We start from the raw sequence: 24,460 nt of genomic DNA, 5'->3' as shown, positions 1-24,460 counted from the left end.
CTTATATAAATTCTGTACAAAGTAAATACATGTACTCGAATTCCCATCTGAATTCCTGCATTTAATTGGCGCTCGAATACCAAGCTGAATTTCTGCACAAATGTAATGATCGAAATCCCTATGTATTTCTGCACAAAGATAGTGCTGAATTCCCTGTTGATTTTCTGCACAAAGCTAATGCTCGAATAAACTGTGAATCGATTTCTTGATATCACAAACTCAAAATTGTGATATAACAAATTCCCATAGGTTTATCACATAAGCCCAATTTTTGATATCAAGAAATGGTCTTTGTGATATCAAAAATTCGATTCGTGATATCACGAATTGAATTCGTGATTTCAGAAAAGGAATTAGTGATATCCAAATATAATTTTAAATAGCAAAACGGCTTGCCAAACGGGCTTAACAGATAGAAAAATATTTCAAGGACCAAAACAATATTTGTCAACAGAACCGAGAAAGTGTGAAAGGATTGAAGGACACCACTTTTTAATCGGGAGCAGATGCGCAGGCCGGAGATGAAACAAAGGAATATAAACCATCACAACAGGAAGGGTTTATGGATTCAAATCGATTGCATGACATCGCGATTTTCTAGACTACGTAATCAGTCCAACTTTTTTTTTTTTTTTTTTTTTTTTTGGGGGGGGGGGGGTTTAAATGAAACAAGCACCCGATAATTTGAAGTGCGCCCCTGAATACAAGGGGGTCCAAGATAAAAGTATTGATCCCCAGAAAGATTACCCAAGGGACTAAACGGACCATTAACACGAGGAAGGAAGCTGTAGCTTATGGCTCCCCCATCCTTTGCGCCTTTTTGCCCCTTCATGGGCTGCCATATATAGAAAGATGCCCCTTACACCCCCATATTCGCCACTGCTCAGTCCCATTATTATGGCTATTTAGAGGACTGGTTTAGGATAAAAATAGCTTAGCGGGGACGTTTATTTCTGAAAAGGGGTGCGGTGAAACATCGGGACGAATATAAGAAAAGAAAACAGAAAACGAAGAACTTTTCCGGCATGATCATTCTTCTTCCAGACCACTTTCACTTCAAATAAAATCTTGTTGAATAAAATAAATCCTGAAGGTTTGCATTATCGCGAGAGGAAGAAAACATTTTTGATTTATTTTTGCACTTTTCCGAGAAAAAAAAAACCTTGTTCATTCCCTTGGAGTAGCTTCACCCATAACTCAAAAAATCCTAGCGCCACCACTTGTCCTTGATCATTATTTGTTTTTATTTTATCATCCCATCTGGCATATAATCTACTGGCATTTTCCATCATTTGTTTGTTTGTCGAGATACAGAACAGTCAAGATGTTTTCATTCCTGTGCATCCTTCTTTCGTGTTTCACCATAAGTGTGTTCGCTCAGGAAAATGGTAAGTGTTAACTCCTTGTATTATGACCGTGTTCTTCTATATTTGGCGTGTAAAGAATTGTCTTGTCCCTTTCTCGTCTCTGTTGGCATCCCCCTTTTTCTTTCCCCTATTTTGTAGTTCCTTTTGTAGTTACAGATTAGTTAATTTAATTACTCATTATTCCTAAGTTTCATTTTAGGTGTTCACACTTGTACAAGCATTGCTTTTTAGTGGACCCCTCTGTTTCCAACATGTATTTCTTAAATTTGTTTTAAATGCTTATAATTGATTTGTAATGTTTTGTTGGAAACATGAATAAATTTGAAATTTGAATTTGAAATCCATGCAAATTTCAAATTGGCAAAATTGAAGAAAAAAATTGAATTGAATTGAAAAAAGTTATATCAAGCGTATGAAAATCTTTAGGGAGTCACTGGTTTTCCCAAAGGTTCATAATTCCCAAGGTTCGTAATTCTGAAACAGAAATTTCCCATGCCAGGGGGTTCATAATTCCGAAAATAAAAAAGGGTTCGGTATTCCAAAGGTTCGTAATACCACAATACGCCTGCACAAATTTGTGCATGCAGGTTCTATTTCATTTTCGGAAGTATGAACCTTCGGGATTATGATTCCTATTTATTTTCGGAATAATGTACCCTATTTCATTTTCAGCCTTATGAACCCTAGTTCATCTTTAAAATGACGAACTTTCGGATCAACCTTAGGAAATTACGACATGGAACAGGGTTTTAAGCAGGCTTAACGATTTAATCACTTTTTTGTGTCATGTCCAAGTCTACGCGTTACTTTTCAATATAGCCGAGTGGCTCCCCCTCCTTTTGTAACTTGAAACATATATTTCCCTAAAATGTTTGAAAATCCAAGTTTGATAAAAGATGTAATTTATGTGTGATACCAGATTATTATGATTTTATAAAGACTTAAAGGGCTTATTGATTTTTCACTAAATGACGACAAATGTTTAATGGTACAATTTGTTTTATAAGTTTGTAATGGTCAGTATATTTGTATATGGAAACATGTTTGACATGTCTGGTGTTAAGAGGCGTCCGGTATTAGTGACATATAGATATTGGCGCTGCCTGAGTTCGTTGGGGTGGGGGAAATCAGTCTTACTACCTGGTCGAATACAAATCAACAAGACCATCAAGTCAGGGGGAGAGTGTATAGGATAGTATTTTCTCTCACGTTATATGTTCCCTCTCCATCCCCTCGCTCTCTTCCTTTCTTCTTTTCTTGAATTTCTTATATTTTGCCATGTGATTGGGAGAGGGGGCAACTGCCATTGTGCCACTGTTACTTCGCTGCTTCTTGTTTGGAGAATTTAAAAGGCTATCTGGAGAGAAAGAAAACAAAATCGAAAGTCTTTTAAGAATTAATGAACCCTGTAGATTGTCGGTAAAGCGGTACTGTGAAACAGGCGTACCGCGTTGGTTTGTTTCTAGGAGCGTAAAGCAGGGCTCCCACTTAGCCGAGTTGGAACCTCGAGTTGTGACGAGCTGGCGCGATCCTATGACAAGCCGTTGTATTATTAATTGATATCAATAAATCAATTCTTGTTATCAAGAAATTATTTTAATGTTGTAAAGCAATGGTAATTCTTGATATTAAGAATTCGTATTCATGAAATCAGGAATTCGATTTCGTGATATCAAGAATTGAATTCTTGATATCAAGAAATATGTTATAAAGATAAAACTGCTTGCCATAAGATCTCGCCAGCTCGCCACAACTCGAGGCTCCAACTCGGCTAAGTGGGAGCCCTGCTTTAATGCTTCTCTATCCACTGATTTGCATTTCATGTAGGCACCCTATTTCCTTATGGGAATTCAGCAGAGTTTAACGACTCGATGATGCTAATTAGGGGCGATGATCATTTTGCTTCGTTAAGCTTCTCCAATTCCTTTAAGTTTGACGGGGTGAGCTACAACGAAGTCAGTGTAAGTTTGCTATTTCATTCATTTTATTAATGTTATAATAATATGGGACCATGATGTTCCTTGCCTCCCACTCCCGGCTCCCAGCTCCCACTCCCACTCCCGGCACCCACTCCCGCCTCCCACTCCAGGCTCCCACTCCCGCCTCCCACTCCCTGCTCCCTCTCTCAGGAATGTCATGTATCGCGTCTTGATACCACACACAAATGATACCAAATGATTTGGGATAAAACACTCTTTCATAAGATGTACAATAATTTACTGTTAATAGGTGATTTTAAAAATAATTAGCAATTTTCTAGGTGTAAACTTTTTTTTGACTCACACTGTATAGTAGCTTTTCGATTTTGCACACGAACCGCCGATTCTCCGTCCGCGTTGAGCTTGCGAAAACTCCCTACTGACCCATCTAGGAAGAAGCGGGAGGAAAGATTGATATACCAAATTATTTAATGAATGTGTCCCTTCGAGCTTTACATAAATCAATTGATTGATTTCTAACTCTCTCTTTCGTTCTCTTAATTTTGTTCATCCCCCCCTCTATTTTTTCGCTTCCTTTTTACTTACCCTTGTTTCCTTCTTTTTTTCCCTATTCGTTTCCCTTACCCTCTGCTTCATTTTTTATTTCCTTTACTTTGTTTTGTCCTTTGTGTTTCTTTTCTCTCTCTTTCTCTCTTCCTTTCCCTCCCCTCTCTTTCTTTCTCTCTCCCTTCCTCTTGATTTCTTTCCCTTCCTCCTTTATTCTTTAAACCCTTTTCCTGGCTTCTTTGGTTCTTCGTTTATTAACCTTTCTCTCCCTTTCTGACTTTCTCATCTTCTCCATTCATTGCTCTTACCTTTCCTTTTCTATCCTTTTCTTCTTTGCTTAAATACTCTCTGTTTAATTACACTCTCATTGGTTACTAGCAAGTTGCTGCGCTATATCCTTTGTGCAATGCGTCGTTTGCTACGTTTGATTATTTTCTAATAAAAAAATCGAATAAAACATGATTTCCCTATTAACCTCATCGGCGAAATATTCGAGGTTGCAGACGTTAAACGGAATCAATTTTTATTTTCAACTTTTTATATTTTTTTCTATATATATATATATATATATATATATATATATATATATATATATATACATGATATACACACATTCGTCCATACTAACACAATCATGCAGAGTATACTCGTTTCGCTGCATCTTTACAGACCAGAAAACCTCTATTTATTATTAGGACCTTGGTGTCGTGGCGGGACTCGAACCCCGAATCTTGTGATCCACAATCAGGTTACATATCAGCTAGACCACGACACCTCTACGCAAAAAGGTTGAAGATTAGACGATTCACGTTTTAAATCCAACAGTTTTTTTTTTTATTGGTCATTCATTTCGACACGAATATAATGTGCATACATACATTTATAAACATTTTGATATTCAAACCAAGATAGAGGACTCTGTTGACAAGTCGCCAATATAGGGCTTTTCAAGTGACTGCAACTTAGAGGTGTCGTGGTCGAGTGGATAAGTCACCGGACTGTGGATCACAAGGTCCGCGGTTCAAGTCCCGCCGCGGCACTAATGTCCTTTGGCAAGACATTGATCTACATTTGCCACTCTCCACCCAGGTGTTAAAATGGGTACCCGGTAGGATGCGAAAGCTAATGTGGTTTGATTAGCAAGTGGCGCTTGTAAAATGGCGACTGGCTGGAATGCTCCCCAGGGAGTGGAGAATGTGCATACCTTGTGTGCGGGCAAGCCTGAATCCGATGACCGGGGTAATAATAATATGTTGTAAAGCGCTGTGATACACATGTATGTCTGTAAGAGCGCTATATAAATGCCAATATTATTATTATTATTATTATTAAAGAAGCACAAAGAGATACAAAACAAAAGTACCTCTCTTACTGTAGGTCATGATAACGTTTTATCAGCTTCACAAGGCGGTAGCCGAATGACTGATATAACCATAGGCACCGGAAGTGGGGTGGCAGGGGGGCACTTGCCCCCCCCCCACCAAAAAGGGGGGGGGCAAAATGCATTTGCCCCCCCCCCCAAAAAAAAAAAAAAAAAAAAAAAAAAAAACGCCCCCTCCCCCTCTAAATAAAGAAAAAAGAAAAGCTGTAAAGGAGTAAAGATGGTTTGTATTTTTAACCCAAAAGAACAAAACAATAATAAAAACCTGAATTAAATCACATATAAAATTCCATTCTAAGAAAAGGAAAGTTAACAGGAATTAAATTTCCTAAACATTCCGCATGCCACCTATATTTATCAATCAGGTTTTTATATTAGCGATATGCGCATATCGTGGAAATATTGTGAGAGGATGGGAAAGCGTGTGTGTTTTTAGTTTTAGGTGTAAGAAGACATGAGCCCCTGAACGCTGGCGTACTTATGGGGGGGGGGGTCATTTCTTATTCGGTACCAGTGATTTACAAATTTTGCTGAAATGACATGATTTTCCGGTATTTTTTCTCAATTTTTGTGTAAGTCATACCTTTTAAATGCGTTTGTTGGAAAATTAGAAATTCCCAAATTTACAGTCGGGCAAAATATATGCTTATTTAGAAGCCTTCTTGACAGGGCCTGCAGAACGGCTGGGCTCGGGGGCTAGAGCCCCTCCCTTCACTTTTTGAAAAAGTATGTTACAGAGAAGAAAAAAAGAGAGAGAAAAAAAATAAGTGACCTGCCAATGTCACAAATGAGGTATCAAAATATGCTCATCTCACCGTAATTCAATGCCTAAAACCCCAGAGCTTACGGAGGCTCTGCCCCCGGACCCCACCAAGGGCCCTAAGGCGGCCCCTGGATGCTCATATGACCGTAATTAAATACCTTAGAAAAAACGAGCTTCCGGGGGCTCTGTACCCTGGACCCCACCAAGGGCCCTAAGGCGGTCCCTTGAATGCTCATCTGACCGTAATTAAATACCTAAAACCCGCCGAGCTTCCGGGGGCTCTGTAACCTGGACCCCACCAAGGGCCCTAGACCGGCCCCTGGATCCTCATCTGACCGTAGTTAAATATCTAAAACATCTGAGCTTCAGGGGGTCCTGCCCTCTGGACTACATCAATGGCATTAAAGAGTGCCCCTGTGTGCTCAACTAACCGTAATTAAATACCTAAACAAAACCTGAGCTTCCGGGGGCTCTGCCCCTGGACTCCCTGCCAATTAATGACCTGCCATTGTCACAAATAAGGTATCTAAATGTGCTTTTCTGACCGTAATTTAATGCCTAAAAACCCTGAGCTTCCGGGGGCTTAAGCCCCTTGACCCTCCGCCGGGCCCAGGCCCTGGACCCCACGCCAAATTCCGCTCTAAGTGATACTCCACTTTTAAAAACGTTCCGCGGGGCCTGCATGTAACGTGTAAGAGTGGTGGTGACGCAGATTTTCCTTCTGCCCCCCCCTTTACAAACGTTTTTGCTCGTTACGCCACTGCTCCTGGAATGTTCGCCCCCCCCCCCCAACCCCAAACTGCTTCCGGCGCGCCTAGATATAACAGTCTCTATTACGTTCTAACAGCGTCACAAGACGATTGGCCCGAATGATGGAATCATGGAATAGCAGATATGTCGGTTTCGCTATCTTTAATAGCCTCACAATCGGTATCTGGCCTGAAATAATGGAATTTCCGATGGCGGTCTCGCAGACCAGACACCTTGTACAGACTCTTCTGAGTTTTCGTGAGACAGACAATGTCGCGGGTTTGTCGGTTTCTAAAGCAGGGCTCCCACTTAGCCGAGTTGGAGCCTCGAGTTGTCGCGAGCTGGCGCAAGCTTATGGCAAACCATTTTATCATTAAAACATATTTCTTGATATCAAGTAATAATTTTACGTTGTAAAGCAATGGTAATTCTTGATATCAAGAATTGAATTTGTGATATCAAGAATTCGATTTCGTGATATTAAGAATTGAATTCTTGATATCAAGAAATATGTTTTAATGATAAAACGGCTAGCCATAAGCTTGCGCCAGCTCGCCACAACTCGAGGCTCCAACTCGGCTAAATGGGAGCCCTGCTTAACGAACTGGATGTTCCCGGATTCCCATTATGATTGATATAAAAGAGGTCTATGTAAAAACATTGCAACAGGGGCGGCCGAGCGACTTTCAAAGTGGGGGGGGGGGGGGCACCAACAAAAAAGGGCACTTTCTGGAAAAAAGGGCACCTACAGTGGGAAATCTCAAAGCGAAAATATACAATTTTTAGACATTGGTATATACCCCTACATTGTGATTACATTATCAGGGATGATTTTAATATTTGTTTCTCTTCATACATCATACAAGATATCGCTTAAGCATCAAACTTTACAGTTGGGTGTGATGTCTGAATATGCATTTACGAGCGAGCGAAGCGAGCGAGAAAATTTTTAAAGATCTGTGAGGTCGCAGTGCGAAAAATTACATCTTATAAAGAGGAAAAAGTCCAATCGTGATGGGGTTATAAGCACATTCTCATAACGGAAGACTGAAAAGACCTTTGATAAGTAACATAATTATATAATCTTTAAATGCGAGCGAGCGCAGCGAGCGAACTTTGGGGGAAACTGCTCTTAGTCGCTTTAAATAAGGGGCACGTTTAATGATTACATGAAAAGGGGACAATAATCGAAAGGGATAAGACACTTATTAGAAAGAAAAGGAGCACGTGTATAAGTACAAAGGATAATTATAAGAGGTGAAAATGAGGCATTTTTTCACTTGAAAAGAGGCACTCACCAGTGATGAAAAGGAGGCGTTTACGAAAATGGGAAATAGGCATTTGTTGACGGAAAAGGCGCACCCATCAGATTTTAATAGGGTCATTTATAAGAGGTGAAAAGGGGATAGGTCCGTTATTAGAAAGGAAAAGGGGCACGTATCATTATTAAAAGGGAAATTATCAGAGTTGCAAAGGGGCACTGACCAGATATGAAAAGGGACACTTATGAAAATGTAAAAGGGGCACTTATAATAAAGGAAAATGTGCATTTGTTGAATGAAAAGGGGGCACCGTTCAGATGTTTAAAAGGGGCAGTTATGAGAAGGGGAAGGGGAAGTAATGAGAAGGGGAAGGAGCTCTCTCTTTTTAATGGGGGCACTTATCATAAGGAAAAGGGGCACTTATTAGAAAGGGAAAGGGGAAGTTATGAGAAGGGGAAGGAGCTCTCTCTTTTTAAAGGGGGCACTTATCATAAGGAAAAGGGGCACTTATTAGAAAATAAGAGGGGCACATGTTAAAATGAAAGGTGCGCTCATCCGAGTTTAAAAAAGGGGCAATCATCAGAGGTGAAGGGGGCACTTATTAAAAGTGAAAAGGGGCACTTCTCGTACCTGAAAAGAGGCACTTACTAGAGATTAAAAAGGGCACTTATTCAAGATAATTTCAAGATTCATGAGAATGGAAAATGAACATTTATTGCAAAGGAAAATGGGAACATGTCGAAGGAAAAGGGGCACGTGTCAAAAATAAAAAGGGCACTCGTCAGAGGTGAAAAGGGGAAAGGGGCACTTTTACTAAGTAATAGGGGCACTTGTCAAAGTAAAAGGGGCACCTTTCCTATGTAAAAGGGGCACTTCTTACAAAATAAAAGGGGCACTTTTCCTATGTAAAAAGGGGCATTTTGGCCCCCTGCCCCCCCCCGGAGGGCCGCCTCTGCATTGCAATTACAATATATTCTAATTGTTTTGTCTTGACATGCAGATATCGGATAACGGGTTTGTAAGTTTCGACGATCAGCTGGATAGCCTACATCTTGCTCCTCTCGCACACGATGTAGATATCAGAATCTCCGGCAATGTCTACTTCAGGTGTTGTATAACATTTCGACTTGATTAGATCTTATTAGTCATGTAGAGTTGATGTAAGTTTCCACTTAAAACTTTCATTGTATGATTATACCAATAAAACCGTACGTCAAAATAGTAATTGTTCAAGATGCAGCAAGAAATGGGAGAAAGCAGGGATATGCAGAGAGGTTAATAGCGATTTAGATGAGACTATTCGAGAGAGAGAGAGAGAGAGAGAGAGAGAGAGAGAGAGGGGTGAAAAATAAGGGGGGGGGGAAGACACTGACTCGCACATGCATGTAGACACATAGTGATCGGTATGCAGAGAAAGAGAGCTAGGGAAGGAGAAGGGAGAGAGGGGGAGAAGGGGGTGGGCTAAACACACACATATCCACGCACACACACGTACATGTACTCACACAGAGTAATAGTGGTAGAAAGAGAGGCCTGGTGAAGAGACGAGAGAATGGGGGAGAAGGGGGAAAGTTTCACACTATAAGAAGACTTCAGATCCCCTTCTCACATCATCTTCCTATTGATTGTACGTATCAAATGCTCTTACTCAAAGTATTACTGGTGTCCTGTCTTGACCCATACTTTGTTAGTATTCATCTCGGAGTTGCCCGAATTAGTCAGTTGTTTATTGGTAAGTTGTGGGTTTTTTATGAGGATTTTGGGAACATACATTTTTAGAAAGAGAGTATCGTAAGTAAAACTATGAGCGTTGTTTCCAAGTCCCCCCCCCCCCCTAAAAAAATAAAACATAATTAAAAAGTGGTTTATTTCTTGTTCAATACCAGTGATTTAGAAATGATGCTGAAATGGCATTTTTCCCTGAGCTTCCGGGGGCTCTGCCCTCTGGACCCCACCAAGGGCCTTGAGGCGGGTCCCTGGTTGCTCATCCGACCGTTATTAAATGCCTAAATGTCTGAGCTTCGGGGGCTCTGCCCCCTGGACCCAACCAAGGGCCCTGAGGCGGGTCCCTGGTTGCTCATCTGATCGTCATTCAATGCCTAAAACCGCTGAGCTTCAGGAGGCTCCGCTCCCTGGACCCCACTCCAATTAGTGATCTGCATGTCAGTGCATGTCACAAATATGGTATCAAAATATGCTCATCTGACCGTAATAAAATGCCTTAAACCCCTGAGCTTCTGGGGGCTCCGCCCATGGATACTCATCTGACCTTAATTTAATGCCTAGAACCCCCGAGCTTCCGGCTCCGCCCCCTGGATGCTCATCTGACCTTAATTAAATGCCTAAAACCCCTGAGTTTCATGGGGCTTTGCCCCCGGACCCCACGCCAATTTACGCTCCAACTGTCGCCCGCCCTCCCTCGGTTAGAATGTGCCCGTACGCCAGTAAGCCCGCTGTGATTTCTATTTAGTTTTCATTGGTTGTATTTGTTTTCACTCCTGATACTGTTTGGATTATTACATATGGAATAACTCGCTTTTTTTTAAATGTTTAATTCATTCATGAACCTAAAGGACATCAGATCAAGGAACTGACCAAACAACATACAGTAAAGCTGAGCGTGCAATTCGAATTGCTACACCAGAGTTTATCGGCCGTTCTTTACTGACAATTGTGGTTGCTTCGTGGATACTAGTACCTCCATTCGGGTCCTCACAAGGGGTTCGTACAAAATGCTTTCTCATTTCCTCAAATCAATCAAGATAGAAATAAAACCATTGAGTGGCGTCCTGAAAAATAAAACCAATTCTTTTTATGTTCCCCCCTTTTTATCTGGTGTCCAGTCAAGTACGTTTCAAGTACTAATCGGAACAGATGGGAAGCTGACCTACGTTATCTTTAACTATGGGGAAATCGACCAGAGTTACGCTGTAAGTAATGGTGGCAACACAAACAAAACAAAATAACAAACAATCTAAGAAACCAAAAAAGATGAAAGAATGCAATTTATTATTTTAAATTCTTTCAGAACACGTAGTATAACATCCTTTGATACCCTAAAAATGGTAATTTACATGTAGTCATTCGTATTTTCTTTCTTCCTGCATCGAAGGAGATATTGAACATAATGTAATATTAGGAAGTATATTGCATTTACCATCAACAGTTAAATAACGCAGATATATCCCTTCCATTTTGAGTTTTATGAAGCATAGTTTTTCACATCTGATATTAAGATCAAGAGGACTATTACATATTACAGAGCAAGTTAAATGACATTTATTTATTAGGAAATGGTCTTAAAAGAATGCTTTGATTTTTCAATAAAATGACTTATACAAAATCAAAGCTATATGCCTTAAGATTGCATCTGACGTTTAAAATAGATCATATAATTTTAAAAAGCTGTCATTACTCATGAATTAACACTGAAGATTGTAGGATGTCTTTCAAATCTTGCTAATTATATGATGTTATTTAATACCAGAAGGAGTCCCAGCAACACTATTGTTATCACAAATATCCTCATAATCTTCTTTACCATCATCATTATCATCAACGCCAACATCTTAACCATCATCATCACCATCATTACCACCATAGTCATCATCATCATCATCACCATTATTACCACCATCTTCATCATCATCACCATCATTACCACCACCGTAATCATCATCATCATCATCATCATTATCTTCATCACTTTCATTATAAATGCTGATATCATTACCGCCATCGTCATCTCTATCGTAATCACCATTATCATTATTATTATCATCTTCTTTATCAAGACTGTTATAACTGATAGCGATGTCAACGTGTTAATTGACCTCTCCGACGTCGATCTGTTATCAACTAGTAACTATGGAGTACCAGGAAGTTGGATGTTCGAAATTTCAGATACTTTTCGTGAGATAGGGAAAGGTACATTATTTTACGTAGTAATGTATATCAGACTATTATAAATGTTAATAAAAGGTTACGCATTTTCGAATAACATAGTAGTTTCATTCCTAACGGAATTCGAGTAAATCAACGGATGTATCTTAATTTACCACTTTCCCTTGTCAGTTATCCTTCCTGTTTTGTATTTATGGTAGGGATATTGCAAAAATGAATTCTAGCAATGAATTCAATTTTTCATAATTTTTCATGAATGGATTTTTGTATATTTGGATCCTTTTGAAATGAACCCCCGGTCTACCATTTTTATGTTGGCACTCTTAAATCACTTTAACGAGTCAATTTAATGTAAAACACATTAATACTACTTATAGAATATACTCTATCATCATTTACAAAGTTTATCTTTCACTGAATTTAAAAGGAAATAAAATCACTTGTCCTCTAAAACGACGTTTCCGGATGTGTCATTACATAAGGAGCTAAATCCAAAAATATCCGTACAAACTATTGTTGAATGTATTGAGTAACGTTTTACACTGATCGTCTAGACAAGTGACTGCACCATATATACATAAATCGTAAAACTTTGCTGAAGGAAAGGTAGTTTAAATGAACAAATTCTTAATCGCCATAATGGATTTAGTCCCTTGTGGGATGAAACGTGAGTTTTACAAATATTTTTTTTCTCTCGAGTTTTATTTTTTGTATTTGCATTTGATTCCAATGTGTCAGATCCAGAGTCCACATACTGTAGTTATGATAAGTTGCTTTTATTAATGTTCCATGCAAAATCAACATAGCATAAAACATTTTATTTTTTTAATATTTGATAACATTAATAATTCCCAACTCAATAACCGGAACGACGTATAAAGATATCGGATTTTACGGATTTTTGGCAAAAAAGGCACAGATTAACTAGATTGAGACGTTGTTTGTCGTTGATTGATTCTAGTGTAGCAGAATACTACTGTTACCACCTCCGTCGTCTAGTGGTTAAAAAATTTGCGTACACAGTCGAAGACCAGGGCTCTTTTCAAGCGTAGACAAGCTTTTGCCAGCTTTGAAGTAGTTTCCACAAAAAGGAAGCATTATTATATGAGGAACAAGGAATTTTAAAGCTACACTTTTATTGTTTGTCTCATCCAGATAATTTTTCACTGTATATTCGATAGACCACATAAGGAAATAGATTTTATTGTCAACAACTGTGCTTTTTATTTCTTTTCAACAGTTCAATGCGAACCAACCAACCCTTGTGACAATGGAGGAACGTGTGAGAACAATACATGTGTTTGTCCCGAGGGTTTCAGCGGAAACTTCTGTCATTTAGGTAAAACAATAAAAGCCATATCTGTATTCAGGGACGGATCCAGGGGCACAGGGGGCACGTGCCCCCCCCCCCCACCGAGCGAATTTGCGGCCGGCACGACTTCAAAATTTTCGGGAGCAAAATTTAAAAAAATGTGCTCTTACCCCCCCCCCCCCCCCCCCCCCCCCCCCCCGCTTTTTCAGCGGCTGGCTGAGTCGTTGCGATTTTTTTTTGGGACCAAAAAAAAATAAATATGTATGTCCTCTTTCCTCCAAGCTAAACTTAAGCTCTGGTATGGGAATCGTATGTCGAGAGAACATGGCTATAATTCATTCTTGATTGTCTGTCTTTTAGTAGATTGATTGTTTACAACAGTAAAATAAAAACGACCTCACAAAAACTTGCTGGAAATCATCTTCAATAAAAACCACAACTCTTATTTGCACATAGTGTCCCGTATTAAGTTCACGGTGTGGGGCCTACCTACCTTGATGTCCTTGTCTTGTTATGCTCATTACTCAGCCCCTATACATTTCCTAACAAAATCGTTTGGCACAAGTCATCATATATTTGTAATCTTTAAAATTCTGAATATAAAATCAGAATCTTAAGAAATTACACTAAATGATTCAGTGTAATTTTTGTGGGGATTCTGTGAGAATTTATTTTCTATCATTGCCAGAACTCAACGCGCGGCATGCCCATATTGGTATATTAACAACAACAAAGACAAGAAGCGACAGCAACAGCAAATCCAACTCGAACTCTAAGTGGCAAAAACATTTTTTTTACCAGCTTGTCTTTACCTTCGTATTTTCTGGTGCCACATCATTTAATAGAGCAACTGTTGTCTCTGATTGTTTTCAGATGCATGTGATAGTATTTGTGTCGATGGAACGATCTGTGAGCAAGGCTCTTGCACATGTCCAGCAGGATATGCTGGCAATATGTGTCAAGATAAGCGTAAGTATCTTGAATATTTTTTGTGTTGGATGAATTTCTGTTCATCATGATTTAGCCAGGATGTTTGAACAACCCGTCTGCATTAACACACAAGCACACCTCACCCACTGACCCATACGCACTATAATCGATTACGGCAATTTTTGCTTCTGGCACCTGAGATAAAATGAAAAGGGTGACGTAATTGACATTTTCTTTGTTCTCGACAATTCTCTTATACCAGTGACATCTGTTGAGTGCGGGAGTACTTCAATGACCGTCAACATAGATAAACGGCTAGTCCCGGGTGACGCATCTGGTGTTCATTTTCGAAACCACTCCTGCTACGGTGTAAACAGCTCTATCACTGAGATCACTCTCACTACAAACTACGATCAATGTGGCACCACCTTTGAGGTATGACTCCTTAAATGATAACTGGTATGAATCGCCCTCGTTCCCATGGCTACCAATACCATGGGCCAGGCGCGTACACAGGGGGGGGGGGGGGGGGCGTGGGGTTGGGGGTTGAACCCCCTTTTAATTTTTGAATGTGTGGGATATTTTATGAACCCTCCCCTTAAAAAAATTGTACCAAAGGGTGACCCCAAAAAACTAATCTTACCCCTACCCCCCCCCCCTTCCGCTTATTCAGCGGCTGGCTGAGTCGTTGCGAAATTTTCGAGACAAAAAAAAAATGCTCTTTTCTTCAACGACACTGCCTATTATGTCTTGAAAGACGGTGCGCAACTCTCAATTTATTTACTTTATAAATCGTTGGTCTCTATAACGAGCATTCATCTTCTCTTTCCTTACTTTCTTTCTGTCGGGGGGGGGGGGGCGTGAGAGCTCCCCCCCCCCCGGACAATAGCGATTACAACAATATATATATTAATCCTGATCTAAGGAGACACGAACGAACGAACAGCAAAATGTAACACCAGTATTTTGGCTTGAGTGGTTAGATGATGGCTGGTATAGTTCATTATTGTAAAGAGAAGTAATTCTTTCTATAACTCGGCACATAGCGCGGCACTAATGTGCTTTGGCAAAACATTAATTTACGTTTGCCACACTCGAATCAGCTAATGTAAATGGTACCTGGCAGTAATTAATTATTAAAATGCTAGAGCGCCATAATGGCAGCCATGCTAAAGCTGGGGTAATAATTTCGGAGCGTCAGGAGTCTCAAGTCTAACAGACCTGAGTGCTATACAAGAACCCACTCTTATTATTATAATGGGTATTGTATTAAACCCGTGATATCGCCCGAACAGTGACTACATGTATTACTGATTCATGTTTATATATCAGTACAATTACAGGACAGAGACACAACAATCACCTCAGTGTCATCTTAAAATGACAAAAAAATTATATACATTACAATATATACATTCATTTTTTTTGGAACTCGATACTGGATTTCATTTTTTCTCGCAACATTATTTTATTTTATATTACTTGGTGTCATGACAGGAGGATAACACAACTATTACCTTCACCAACGTGATCACTTACGCCAAGCCTGGTTCGGAAGACGGTACAGTGATCACCCGTGAATATCACATGCAGGTTCGGGTTGAATGTTGCCTCAAGAAAGAGGAAATCGTCAGTGGATCCTTCAGACCACAGCTTGGTGAGGTGTCCTTTAGCGACAAGGGCTCTGGTGACTTCAGTTTGAAATTGGAAAGGTTCCAGACATATTCTTTTGAGAATAAGGAACTGGACACCACGTCATTTGTCTTGCAACAACAGAACCTCTTCCTTGCTGTGGGTCTCAACTCGGTATCAAATGTTGGTATGTTTATTGAAAGCTGCTGGGCGACAACCACTCAAGGCTCGGATACCGTTCCACAATACTCTCTAATTTCTTCAGGGTTAGTAGAAATCATATAGTGATGGTATAGTGGTTCATTCACTTGACTGTAAATCCAAGGGTTGGGGTTCCAATCCAAGTCCGGGACTTAAATCTTTGGGCCAGACATTAATCCACATTTGCCACGTACCCTCCATCCAGGTGTAAATGGGTAAGTGGTTTACTGCTGGGTTTATAATAATTTAAAGGCCCTCAGGAAGGTCGGCATTGATGCTGATGATCTGAAGCTTCTCGGCTTACTTTGTTCCGTCGGATGTTAACTTCGGTCGGGTTGTTGGGTTACACAAACTTTCGTGATTACTTACCCCACATAATCACGAAAGGCCGTGTGCTTCATGTTGACGAGTTACACGATATTTTGTGAAAATATTCCCCAATATACACTAAAGAATGGGTAAATTGAATGCAAATAATGTTTTGTTTCTTCAAAGATGCTCTTTGGGATACGGATATATAATACAAAATATTACAATGAATATTAGTGGCAAAAATATTTAGTCCTGTCTGGTTGCCAAACATAAGAGCAACACAATTGGTGACAAGATGTCTGTACAATAACGAATTTTCGATTACTAGCCTTTTTTAAACGAATGTGTACATCTTGTATTAAAAGTGTTGGGCCGAGACATGAGTTTTCGTAGATCTGCTGTAGGTTAACCAGAAAGTGTCTGGTAAACTGGACCCATAAATTGTAGCATAAAATGTACACAAATATTCGTTGCTTTTATTATCATAAGTATTACAGGTATTATTGATATTGTTATTTTTACTATTATCATAATTATCATTATTATTATTATTATTATTATTATTATTATAAATGCTATTATTAGTTTTATTCTTTTTTTTCAACGAATTTCATGAATCCCTGACGGTTCTCCCACGGCTATGACTCCTCCTAACTCGGGTTCATTGTTTTCGATTGGTTCTACAGTTGCCAAGATGATGGAACAGTTGTTATCAATCGTCTCCTAGGATTGAATCGAGAAGGCTTTTCTTTTAAAGCGTTTGCCTTTGTTGGAGATTATACTGAGGTAAAATATTTACATGGCATGAAACTTATACACCTAATTCTAGTAGAAATTTCTTTGCCCATTTCATGAGTATATTTGAAGACAAACAAAACTGTAGAATCACGCTCCTGGTTAAATCATGTATGACCCTCTCTCTTTGGGTTCAGTAATTACTTACGTGTAAATGAATGGCAACTCGGCTTTTATTGAAACCAACTTAATATCTGGTTGGTCTTCCCCTTTAAAGATTAGGGAAACGTAAAAAGCACATGTGTTTGGATGTAAGATAGTATCAAAAATGTATTGTAATGCATGCATAATCGTCATTTTCGCAGGTGTACATTCACTGTTTAGTGAATGTCTGTGGTGCCGTGGAGGCTCAATCGATTCGAGACGCAGGATGCCCCTCAGAAACTCCACCCTCAGATCAACCTCCAAACCCCGACCGCAAACGTCGATCTTCGTCCTTTATGTCCACTCAGACAATCAGTAATGGTCCGATTCATATTCGTCGCTCAACCAGTGATATGGCTACTAATGGTATGTACTATTCAGGCGCGTAGCCAGGGGGGGGGGGGGTGGTGGGGGCGGTCGCCCCCCAAAAACGCCGGCCAAAAAAAAAAGAGAGAGAAAGAGAAGAAAAAAGTAAGAGGACGTAGGAAGAAAAAGGGAAAAGGAGTCGAGAACGGTACAACGAATCGTCTTCTTTCTCTAATAATTTAATGAAACGTGAAAGCTTCCGCGCTTCGCGCGGAAAGGGGGAAACTGGGTTCAAATTAAGGATTAGGAGTCGGGAAAGGTACAACGAATCGTCTTTGTCTAATAATACGTCAAAGCTTCCGCGCTGCGTGCAGGAGGAGGGAGGGAGGCTGAATTCAGACAAGGATTAAGAGTCGAGAAAGGTACAACGAATTGTCTTCTTTCTCTAATAATTTAATGAAACGTCAAAGCTTCGCGCGAGAGGGGGGGGGGGGGGGGGAGGGAACAGAAATCAGACAAGGATTAAGAAGTCGAGAACGGTACTTTGAGTCGTCATCTTTCTCTAATAATTTAATGAAACTTCAAAGTTTTGCGCGGGAGGGGAGGAAACTGAATTCAGATAAGGATTAAGAGTCGAGAACGGTACATCGAATCGTCTTCTTTCTCTAATAAATTAATGAAACGTCAAAGCTTTCACGCTTCGCGCGGGAGGGGGACTGAATACAGATAAGGCTTACGAGTCGAGAAAGGTACAACAAATCATCTTCTTTGTCTAATAATACGTCAAAGCTTTCGCGCTATGCGCATGAGGGGCGGACTGAATTCAGACAAGGATTGCGAGTCGAGAAAGGTACAACGATTCGTCTTCTTTCAAACTCCCCCCTCCCTGCACCCACCCCCCTAGGGAGCGCGCTGCGCGCGCTCTTTAAGCGATTCGCACGCTTCGCGTGCTCACTACCCCCCCTAAAATAAAATCCTGGCTACGCGCTTGGTACTATTGTGTAACAAAAGCCATTCAAAAATCTGAAATGTAACATTTTCCTTATATATAGATAAAAGCCCACTCAGTTAGGCCAAAAAAAAAAAACATGTTTAGCGTCCTGTTTTTTCGAAAAATAGGAAGGAGGAGGCACTTTTTTTTTTCTTCTATCAAAATGGACGTTTAAAATGGCCGCTCGGTACATTTTCCCTGACATTCGGGCTATTTTTCAAGATGGCTGCCGTTCCCATGGATAGGTATGTGATTATATATAATCCACAATCAGTTGTTATACCATATTTCATCTTTTCTATTGACCACAGATTTGTCTTCCTACAACCCTCTTGCGATGCTCCTCCTTGGAATGATAGCAATATTGGTTGCTATGGCAATCCTGATGGGTGTGGTCAAGCTTGTTCGTATTTCATCCGATAACAATTACTATCAGCGAGTTCATATTGCTGAATCCATGGAAGGAATTTAGAAATTTTCCAACTCTATCGAAAGTTGATATGATATCGAAACAGGATATCGCACAAAGTCGTCTAAATCGTACAAACAGGGCCCCTGACTACATGTACTCAGCAAATTAAAAAAGGGGGACATTCTCTATTGTTCAAAACTGTCATTTAAACTGTCATAAAATATTATACAGATATTGACTGACAGGGGGTGTAATATTGTATAATATTAATGAAAAATTAATACTTTACCAACGACAGCTATTTAAAAGTTCGTATACAGTGTGTCCAATTTCGTCATTTTTCTGAGTGTATTACTACTACTACTATGTGTAATAATAATAATAATAATCTTTATTGAAAGGGGCACCTTTCATAAAGGAGAGTTATATAACTCAGTACAAAATAAATGAGATCATCAAAGTAAGGAATTTTGTTGTCATTGGTCAGTTTTATTTTGTATCAAACTCGTGATTTGTTATAAAAGCTTTGTTTTAGCTAATTATTTACCTCTAACTTTATCCTCAAAGAGCCCACCTTTTCGTCATAGCGAGTACACAGTGGGTAAAATATGAACATAATCCACATTTTTATTCAATCTATCTGGAGAAAAGAAAGTGACTCGGTAACATTGTTGAAGGTTGATGAAAAAAATTGCTTGATTTTTGTATAAAATGTTACTTACTATATTCCTTCTAGTATACTAACCCTCTGACATGCAAAAAATCCTGAACAAATTCTCAAACCACAAAGATATCTATGGTTTTCCTTGAAGGCGTCGATGTGAGGCACCCTCTAACAGTGATTAACAGTAAATTCTCCCAACCATTTTTGAATTTTCCCAACCGTTTTTCCATGAGAAAATATATAAAACAGGCTACTAAATATCTGTCAACACTTAATTGTCTGAATTGGAATGTAGAGCCATTTTATTGCTTTGTGACTTACATTCACCTAAAATGTAGTTAAATTGTCCTTCTCTTGATGCTGAACAAGCTTTGACAAGTAGCATAATAGAAGTAGAATAATATAGTAAGGAGAATTAAGTAATCGATCAGATCAGTTTTTCTCAATTTGTACCATGAATAATGATCCGTTTCACTCAAATTTTCTGATTATCTTTAATTGTACATCTAGCATTGAAGTCACTACCTTAGCACCACTATCTCTCATCTGAACAATGTTACAAAGTCCCATAGTACATGTAGTATAATTGATGTACAATTTTCATTACTCAATATCTTCTTTTTTTGCAGATGTTTCTGCATTTATTGAAAAATAAAATACAAAATATCCAAATAACAATGATAGTATATAATATGTTGTTAAATCATGCCTTTATTTCATATAAAAGTAATACATGTGTACATTTAAGACGAGGTCCATGTTCCCTTTCCGAAACCATGGCAGGTCGCACTACATATAAAACAAATACAAACAATAATACAGTACAATTACAAATATATATCAATCATGTATGATTATTATATATTAATCATGCATAGTTACAATTATACATTAATCATTGTTCATACATTACAATCATATTTCAATCATGTATAGTATACAAAACTATACGCAAGAGGTGACTCCAATAGTACTATTTGCTGAGGGGCGCAGCCCCGAAGCAAAAGGTACTTTGGAGTCAACGAGGCCCATAGTTTAACCAGTACCTCGAATAGAAGGCATGGTATATTTGTTTTATATCCTGCATCAAAAATTTATAAAAAATAAATTAAAAAAAATAAAAAAAACATTTTTGGGAGAAAAAAAATTTAGAACAAAAAAAATGTCAATTTTTATCTAAAAAGATTTAAAATATTTTGTTTTCATTAAATTAAGATTTGAAAAAAAAATTTGATTCAATTAAAAGAAAAATTCACATTTTTTTCCAACTTCCAAATAGTAAACCCAAATAGTACTCTCATATAGTACTCTCTAAAAAATAGGTCAAATATTTCTGGTCATGTGACAAGCTCTCAACCAATCAAAAGCCAACAAATTTTTGATGCAGGATATAATAACAATTATTAATCGTGCCTGGATTAGTCATGCATAGGTTGGCAACAACAAATAAAATAAAAACAAACAATGGTAAAGGCTGGGAGTGAGGAAACGAATGTGAAAGAGATGAGAAAGTAGAGGGTACATTATAAGCTGGAGATAAAGTGTAAACGAGTGTAAATAAGTCATTCCACTTGGAATAGACGGAGTGGAAGAAAAGGGAAAAGTGCATCCCCATTCTATTCATAACATCCCATCCACTTTCTCATAAATGTCCCTTTTCACCTTTGATAAATGTCCCTATTAGAATCTCATAAGTGCCCATTTTCCTTTGCAGTAAGTGTCCCTTTTCCATTCTCATAAGTGCCCTTTTTCATATCTGGCAAGCACCCCTTACCATCTCTGAGAAGTGCCCCTTCCCTTTCTGATAGGTGCCCCCTTTTACCTCTCATAAATGCCCCCGTTTCACCCCAAATAATCGCCACTATCAAAATCTGACAGGTGCCTCATTTGAGGTTCGAAAAAATTCCCCTTTCACCCCTGATATCTTTTCCCCTTTTTTTACTTTGACTCATGCCCAATTTCCTTTTCAATAAGTGCACTTTTTCCTTCTGATAAGTGTCCCTTTTCCTTTTGTAATAATTAGAATCCCTTCCCTTTCTCCGCTTAAATGCCACTTTTCACCTCTGATAATAAGTGCCCTTTTTTATTCGACGGCATGTGTCTCTTTTCCTTTCTAATAAGTACCATATTTCCTTCGGATAAGTGCCCCTTTAACTTTTTGATATGAGCCCTATTCCTCCTAATCTCTCTCTCTCTCTAACTACCCTAGTACGTCCCCTTCATCTCTCTCCTTCTACACCATCCCAACCCTCTCACTTTCTACTAACCTCTATTCCTCTTAATCTCTCTCTCTCTCTCTCTAACTACCCTAGTACGTCCCCTTCATCTCTCTCATTCTACACCAACCCAACCCTCTCACTTTCTACTAACCTCTATTCCTCTTAATCTCTCTCTCTCTCTCTCTAACTACCCTAGTACGTCCCCTTCATCTCTCTCATTCTACACCAACCCAACCCTCTCACTTTCTACTAACCTCTATTCCTCTTAATCTCTCTCTCTCTCTCTCTAACTACCCTAGTACGTCCCCTTCATCTCTCTCATTCTACACCAACCCAACCCTCTCACTTTCTACTAACCTCTATTCCTCTTAATCTCTCTCTCTCTCTCTAACTACCCTAGTACGTCCCCTTCATCTCTCTCATTCTACACCAACCCAACCCTCTCACTTTCTACTAACCTCTATTCCTCCTAATCTCTCTCTCTCTCTCTCTAACTACCCTAGTACGTCCCCTTCATCTCTCTCATTCTACACCATCCCAACCCTCTTACTTTTTACTAACCTCTATTCCTCTTAATCTCTCTCTCTCTCTCTCTAACTACCCTAGTAAGTCCTCTTCATCTCTCTCATTCTACACCATCCCAACCCTCTCACTTTCTACTAACCTCTATTCCTCCTAATCTCTCTCTCTCTCTCTCTAACTACCCTAGTACGTCCCCTTCATCTCTCTCCTTCTACACCATCCCAACCCTCTCACTTTCTACTAACCTCTATTCCTCCTAATCTCTCTCTCTCTCTCTCTAACTACCCTAGTAAGTCCTCTTCATCTCTCTCATTCTACACCAACCCAACCCTCTCACTTTCTACTAACCTCTATTCCTCCTAATCTCTCTCTCTCTCTCTCTCTCCTTCTTTTCTCTACCATATTCTTTTTCTAGCAATCACCAATGTTGTTCATTTAAATACACATGACCAGACCATGAAAAAAGAGATTAAGGTATCTTATCTAAAGTAATCCTTTATGTTTAATGTTATCACCACATAACAAACTTTTTGTTTCTGTCTGAAATAATCCTATATGCACAGAGATGTCATATACATCACAGACAGTGTGAATAGGCCAGTTCTTTTGGTGGTTCCACAGAAAGAAAGGGAAGTCAATTAAAAATAAAGTGATTTAAACATTCGTTAAGAGAAAAGAAGCTTAATGAGAATGTGGCTTTTTCTCTTTGTAGGGATTCAACAGTCCATAGGAGGGCAAGAAGGGTTCCTAAACAAGAAGCTCAAATGTATTTGACCTATACTCTGCTTTCAAGTGTACCAATCACTTTAAAAATAATTTGTATACAGCTATAATTTGTAAAATCAACCTAAAAAAAACTTAACCCAGCATTCTATGGGCTGATGGATAAGGAGAATGCTTAAAATAAAGAACAACAAAAAACAGCACACATCGAGTCCAAGACGGACTTCGGTTCTGTGAGGACCTATCTTGTGCAAACACGTACAGGTGCATCAGGTAATATACTCACAAGTCGTTTTTATGTTACTCAAAATTATATTTACACTAGCAGAATCTCTTTACTGAAGTAGTATCTGAAGCTCATATTTTGAATACAGTATAACAACATAGTACTACTAACATACAAAACTAAATTTCTTAGTGTTTGGTTCGTTTGCAGGATCTTGGGAAACCATCTTGATACATCCACTCTATTATCTCCCACATCAATAAAAAACAGCAATATGTGAAGTAGATTCATGTTATGTCTAAACTTTGTGAGAATTTTGGGGAATTCTGGGGAACAGTTGAATCTTTCACCAGTAATTTGAAAATATTTGCTTAGCCGTACAAGTACGGCTAAGTAGTTATATGCAGGAACACAAACCTCCAGTATATATATATACACATTTAAGGCAAGTGAATCTATAGACCAAAGCTCTTAAATTCACAGATTTCATTTACTCATAAGTCCACCTGAGACTACACGCATCCATTCTACGCTCTAATATAGTGAGCAAAAAAAAGACTGGAAGTAAGTGCCTATCTCTGAGGGCCCTTTTAATGAGGATTAATGCCTTACCAAAGGGCACGAGCGCATTGACTTGGTTTCGAACCCTGGACCTCTTGGTTACAAGACCACTGCTCTACCACTGAGCCATCGCGCAGATTCACATTAATTATTGTTTTTATATTCTAAAAACTGGAATAACACCTTGACTTCACCAAGATTGAATTAGGTTGTACGAGTGAGAAGTTTTGTTTTCTCCACGTCGAACCTAAATTACAATGATCACCACTCAATATCTACCAATTGAGATCTGGAGTGGATTAAAAATAAACTTGAGTTCTGGTAAAAAAAGAAAATGAATTCTCACAGAATCAAACGAAGCTTAAACTGAATGTTCAAGATTACAAATAAATGTCATTTGCCAAACAATTTTGGTAGAAAATGTACCGGTATACTGGCTGAGTAATGGGCATAGAAAGATAAGGAAATCAAGGTAAGTAGGCCCGACACCATTTGTGTAGTCCCATATACATATTTCTGTGTACAGTGCGTGTTACTTTACCAAGACTGGGCCAAATTTATTATGATTTTTATGACTCCAGAACCCTGCAGTACACAC

The 24,460-nt window shown here is 39.0% G+C and overlaps 1 protein-coding gene across 1 annotated transcript; it reads left to right on the top strand.

Annotated features, from left to right (window-relative positions):
* The first annotated feature begins 1,294 nt into the window (after nt 1-1,294).
* LOC100890778 (oncoprotein-induced transcript 3 protein) lies at nt 1,295-19,415 on the top strand. Its single transcript, XM_030976240.1, has 13 exons — nt 1,295-1,388; nt 3,195-3,328; nt 9,010-9,116; nt 10,583-10,730; nt 10,853-10,939; nt 11,804-11,936; nt 13,153-13,251; nt 14,098-14,193; nt 14,417-14,589; nt 15,652-16,052; nt 16,986-17,085; nt 17,400-17,604; nt 18,847-19,415. The coding sequence occupies exons 1-13, from the start codon at nt 1,325-1,327 to the stop codon at nt 19,005-19,007; spliced, it is 1,908 nt and encodes a 635-aa protein (XP_030832100.1). The 5' UTR covers nt 1,295-1,324; the 3' UTR covers nt 19,008-19,415.
* The last annotated feature ends 5,045 nt before the right edge of the window (nt 19,416-24,460 follow it).

Source organism: Strongylocentrotus purpuratus, unplaced genomic scaffold (genome assembly GCF_000002235.5).
Source record: "Strongylocentrotus purpuratus isolate Spur 01 unplaced genomic scaffold, Spur_5.0 spur5_scaffold_8, whole genome shotgun sequence".
Taxonomy (NCBI): domain Eukaryota; kingdom Metazoa; phylum Echinodermata; class Echinoidea; order Camarodonta; family Strongylocentrotidae; genus Strongylocentrotus; species Strongylocentrotus purpuratus.
This window is presented reverse-complemented; position numbering and strand designations above follow the sequence as displayed.

Excerpts from the sequence above, each read along its gene's own strand:
- LOC100890778 (XM_030976240.1), top strand. The coding sequence starts at position 1,325 with ATGTTTTCATTCCTGTGCATCCTTCTTTCGTGTTTCACCATAAGTGTG. Across the intron at positions 10,940-11,803 it reads AAATCGACCAGAGTTACGCT|ACTGTTATAACTGATAGCGA; the intron begins GTAAGTAATGGT and ends TTCTTTATCAAG. Across the intron at positions 17,086-17,399 it reads TTGTTGGAGATTATACTGAG|GTGTACATTCACTGTTTAGT; the intron begins GTAAAATATTTA and ends TCATTTTCGCAG.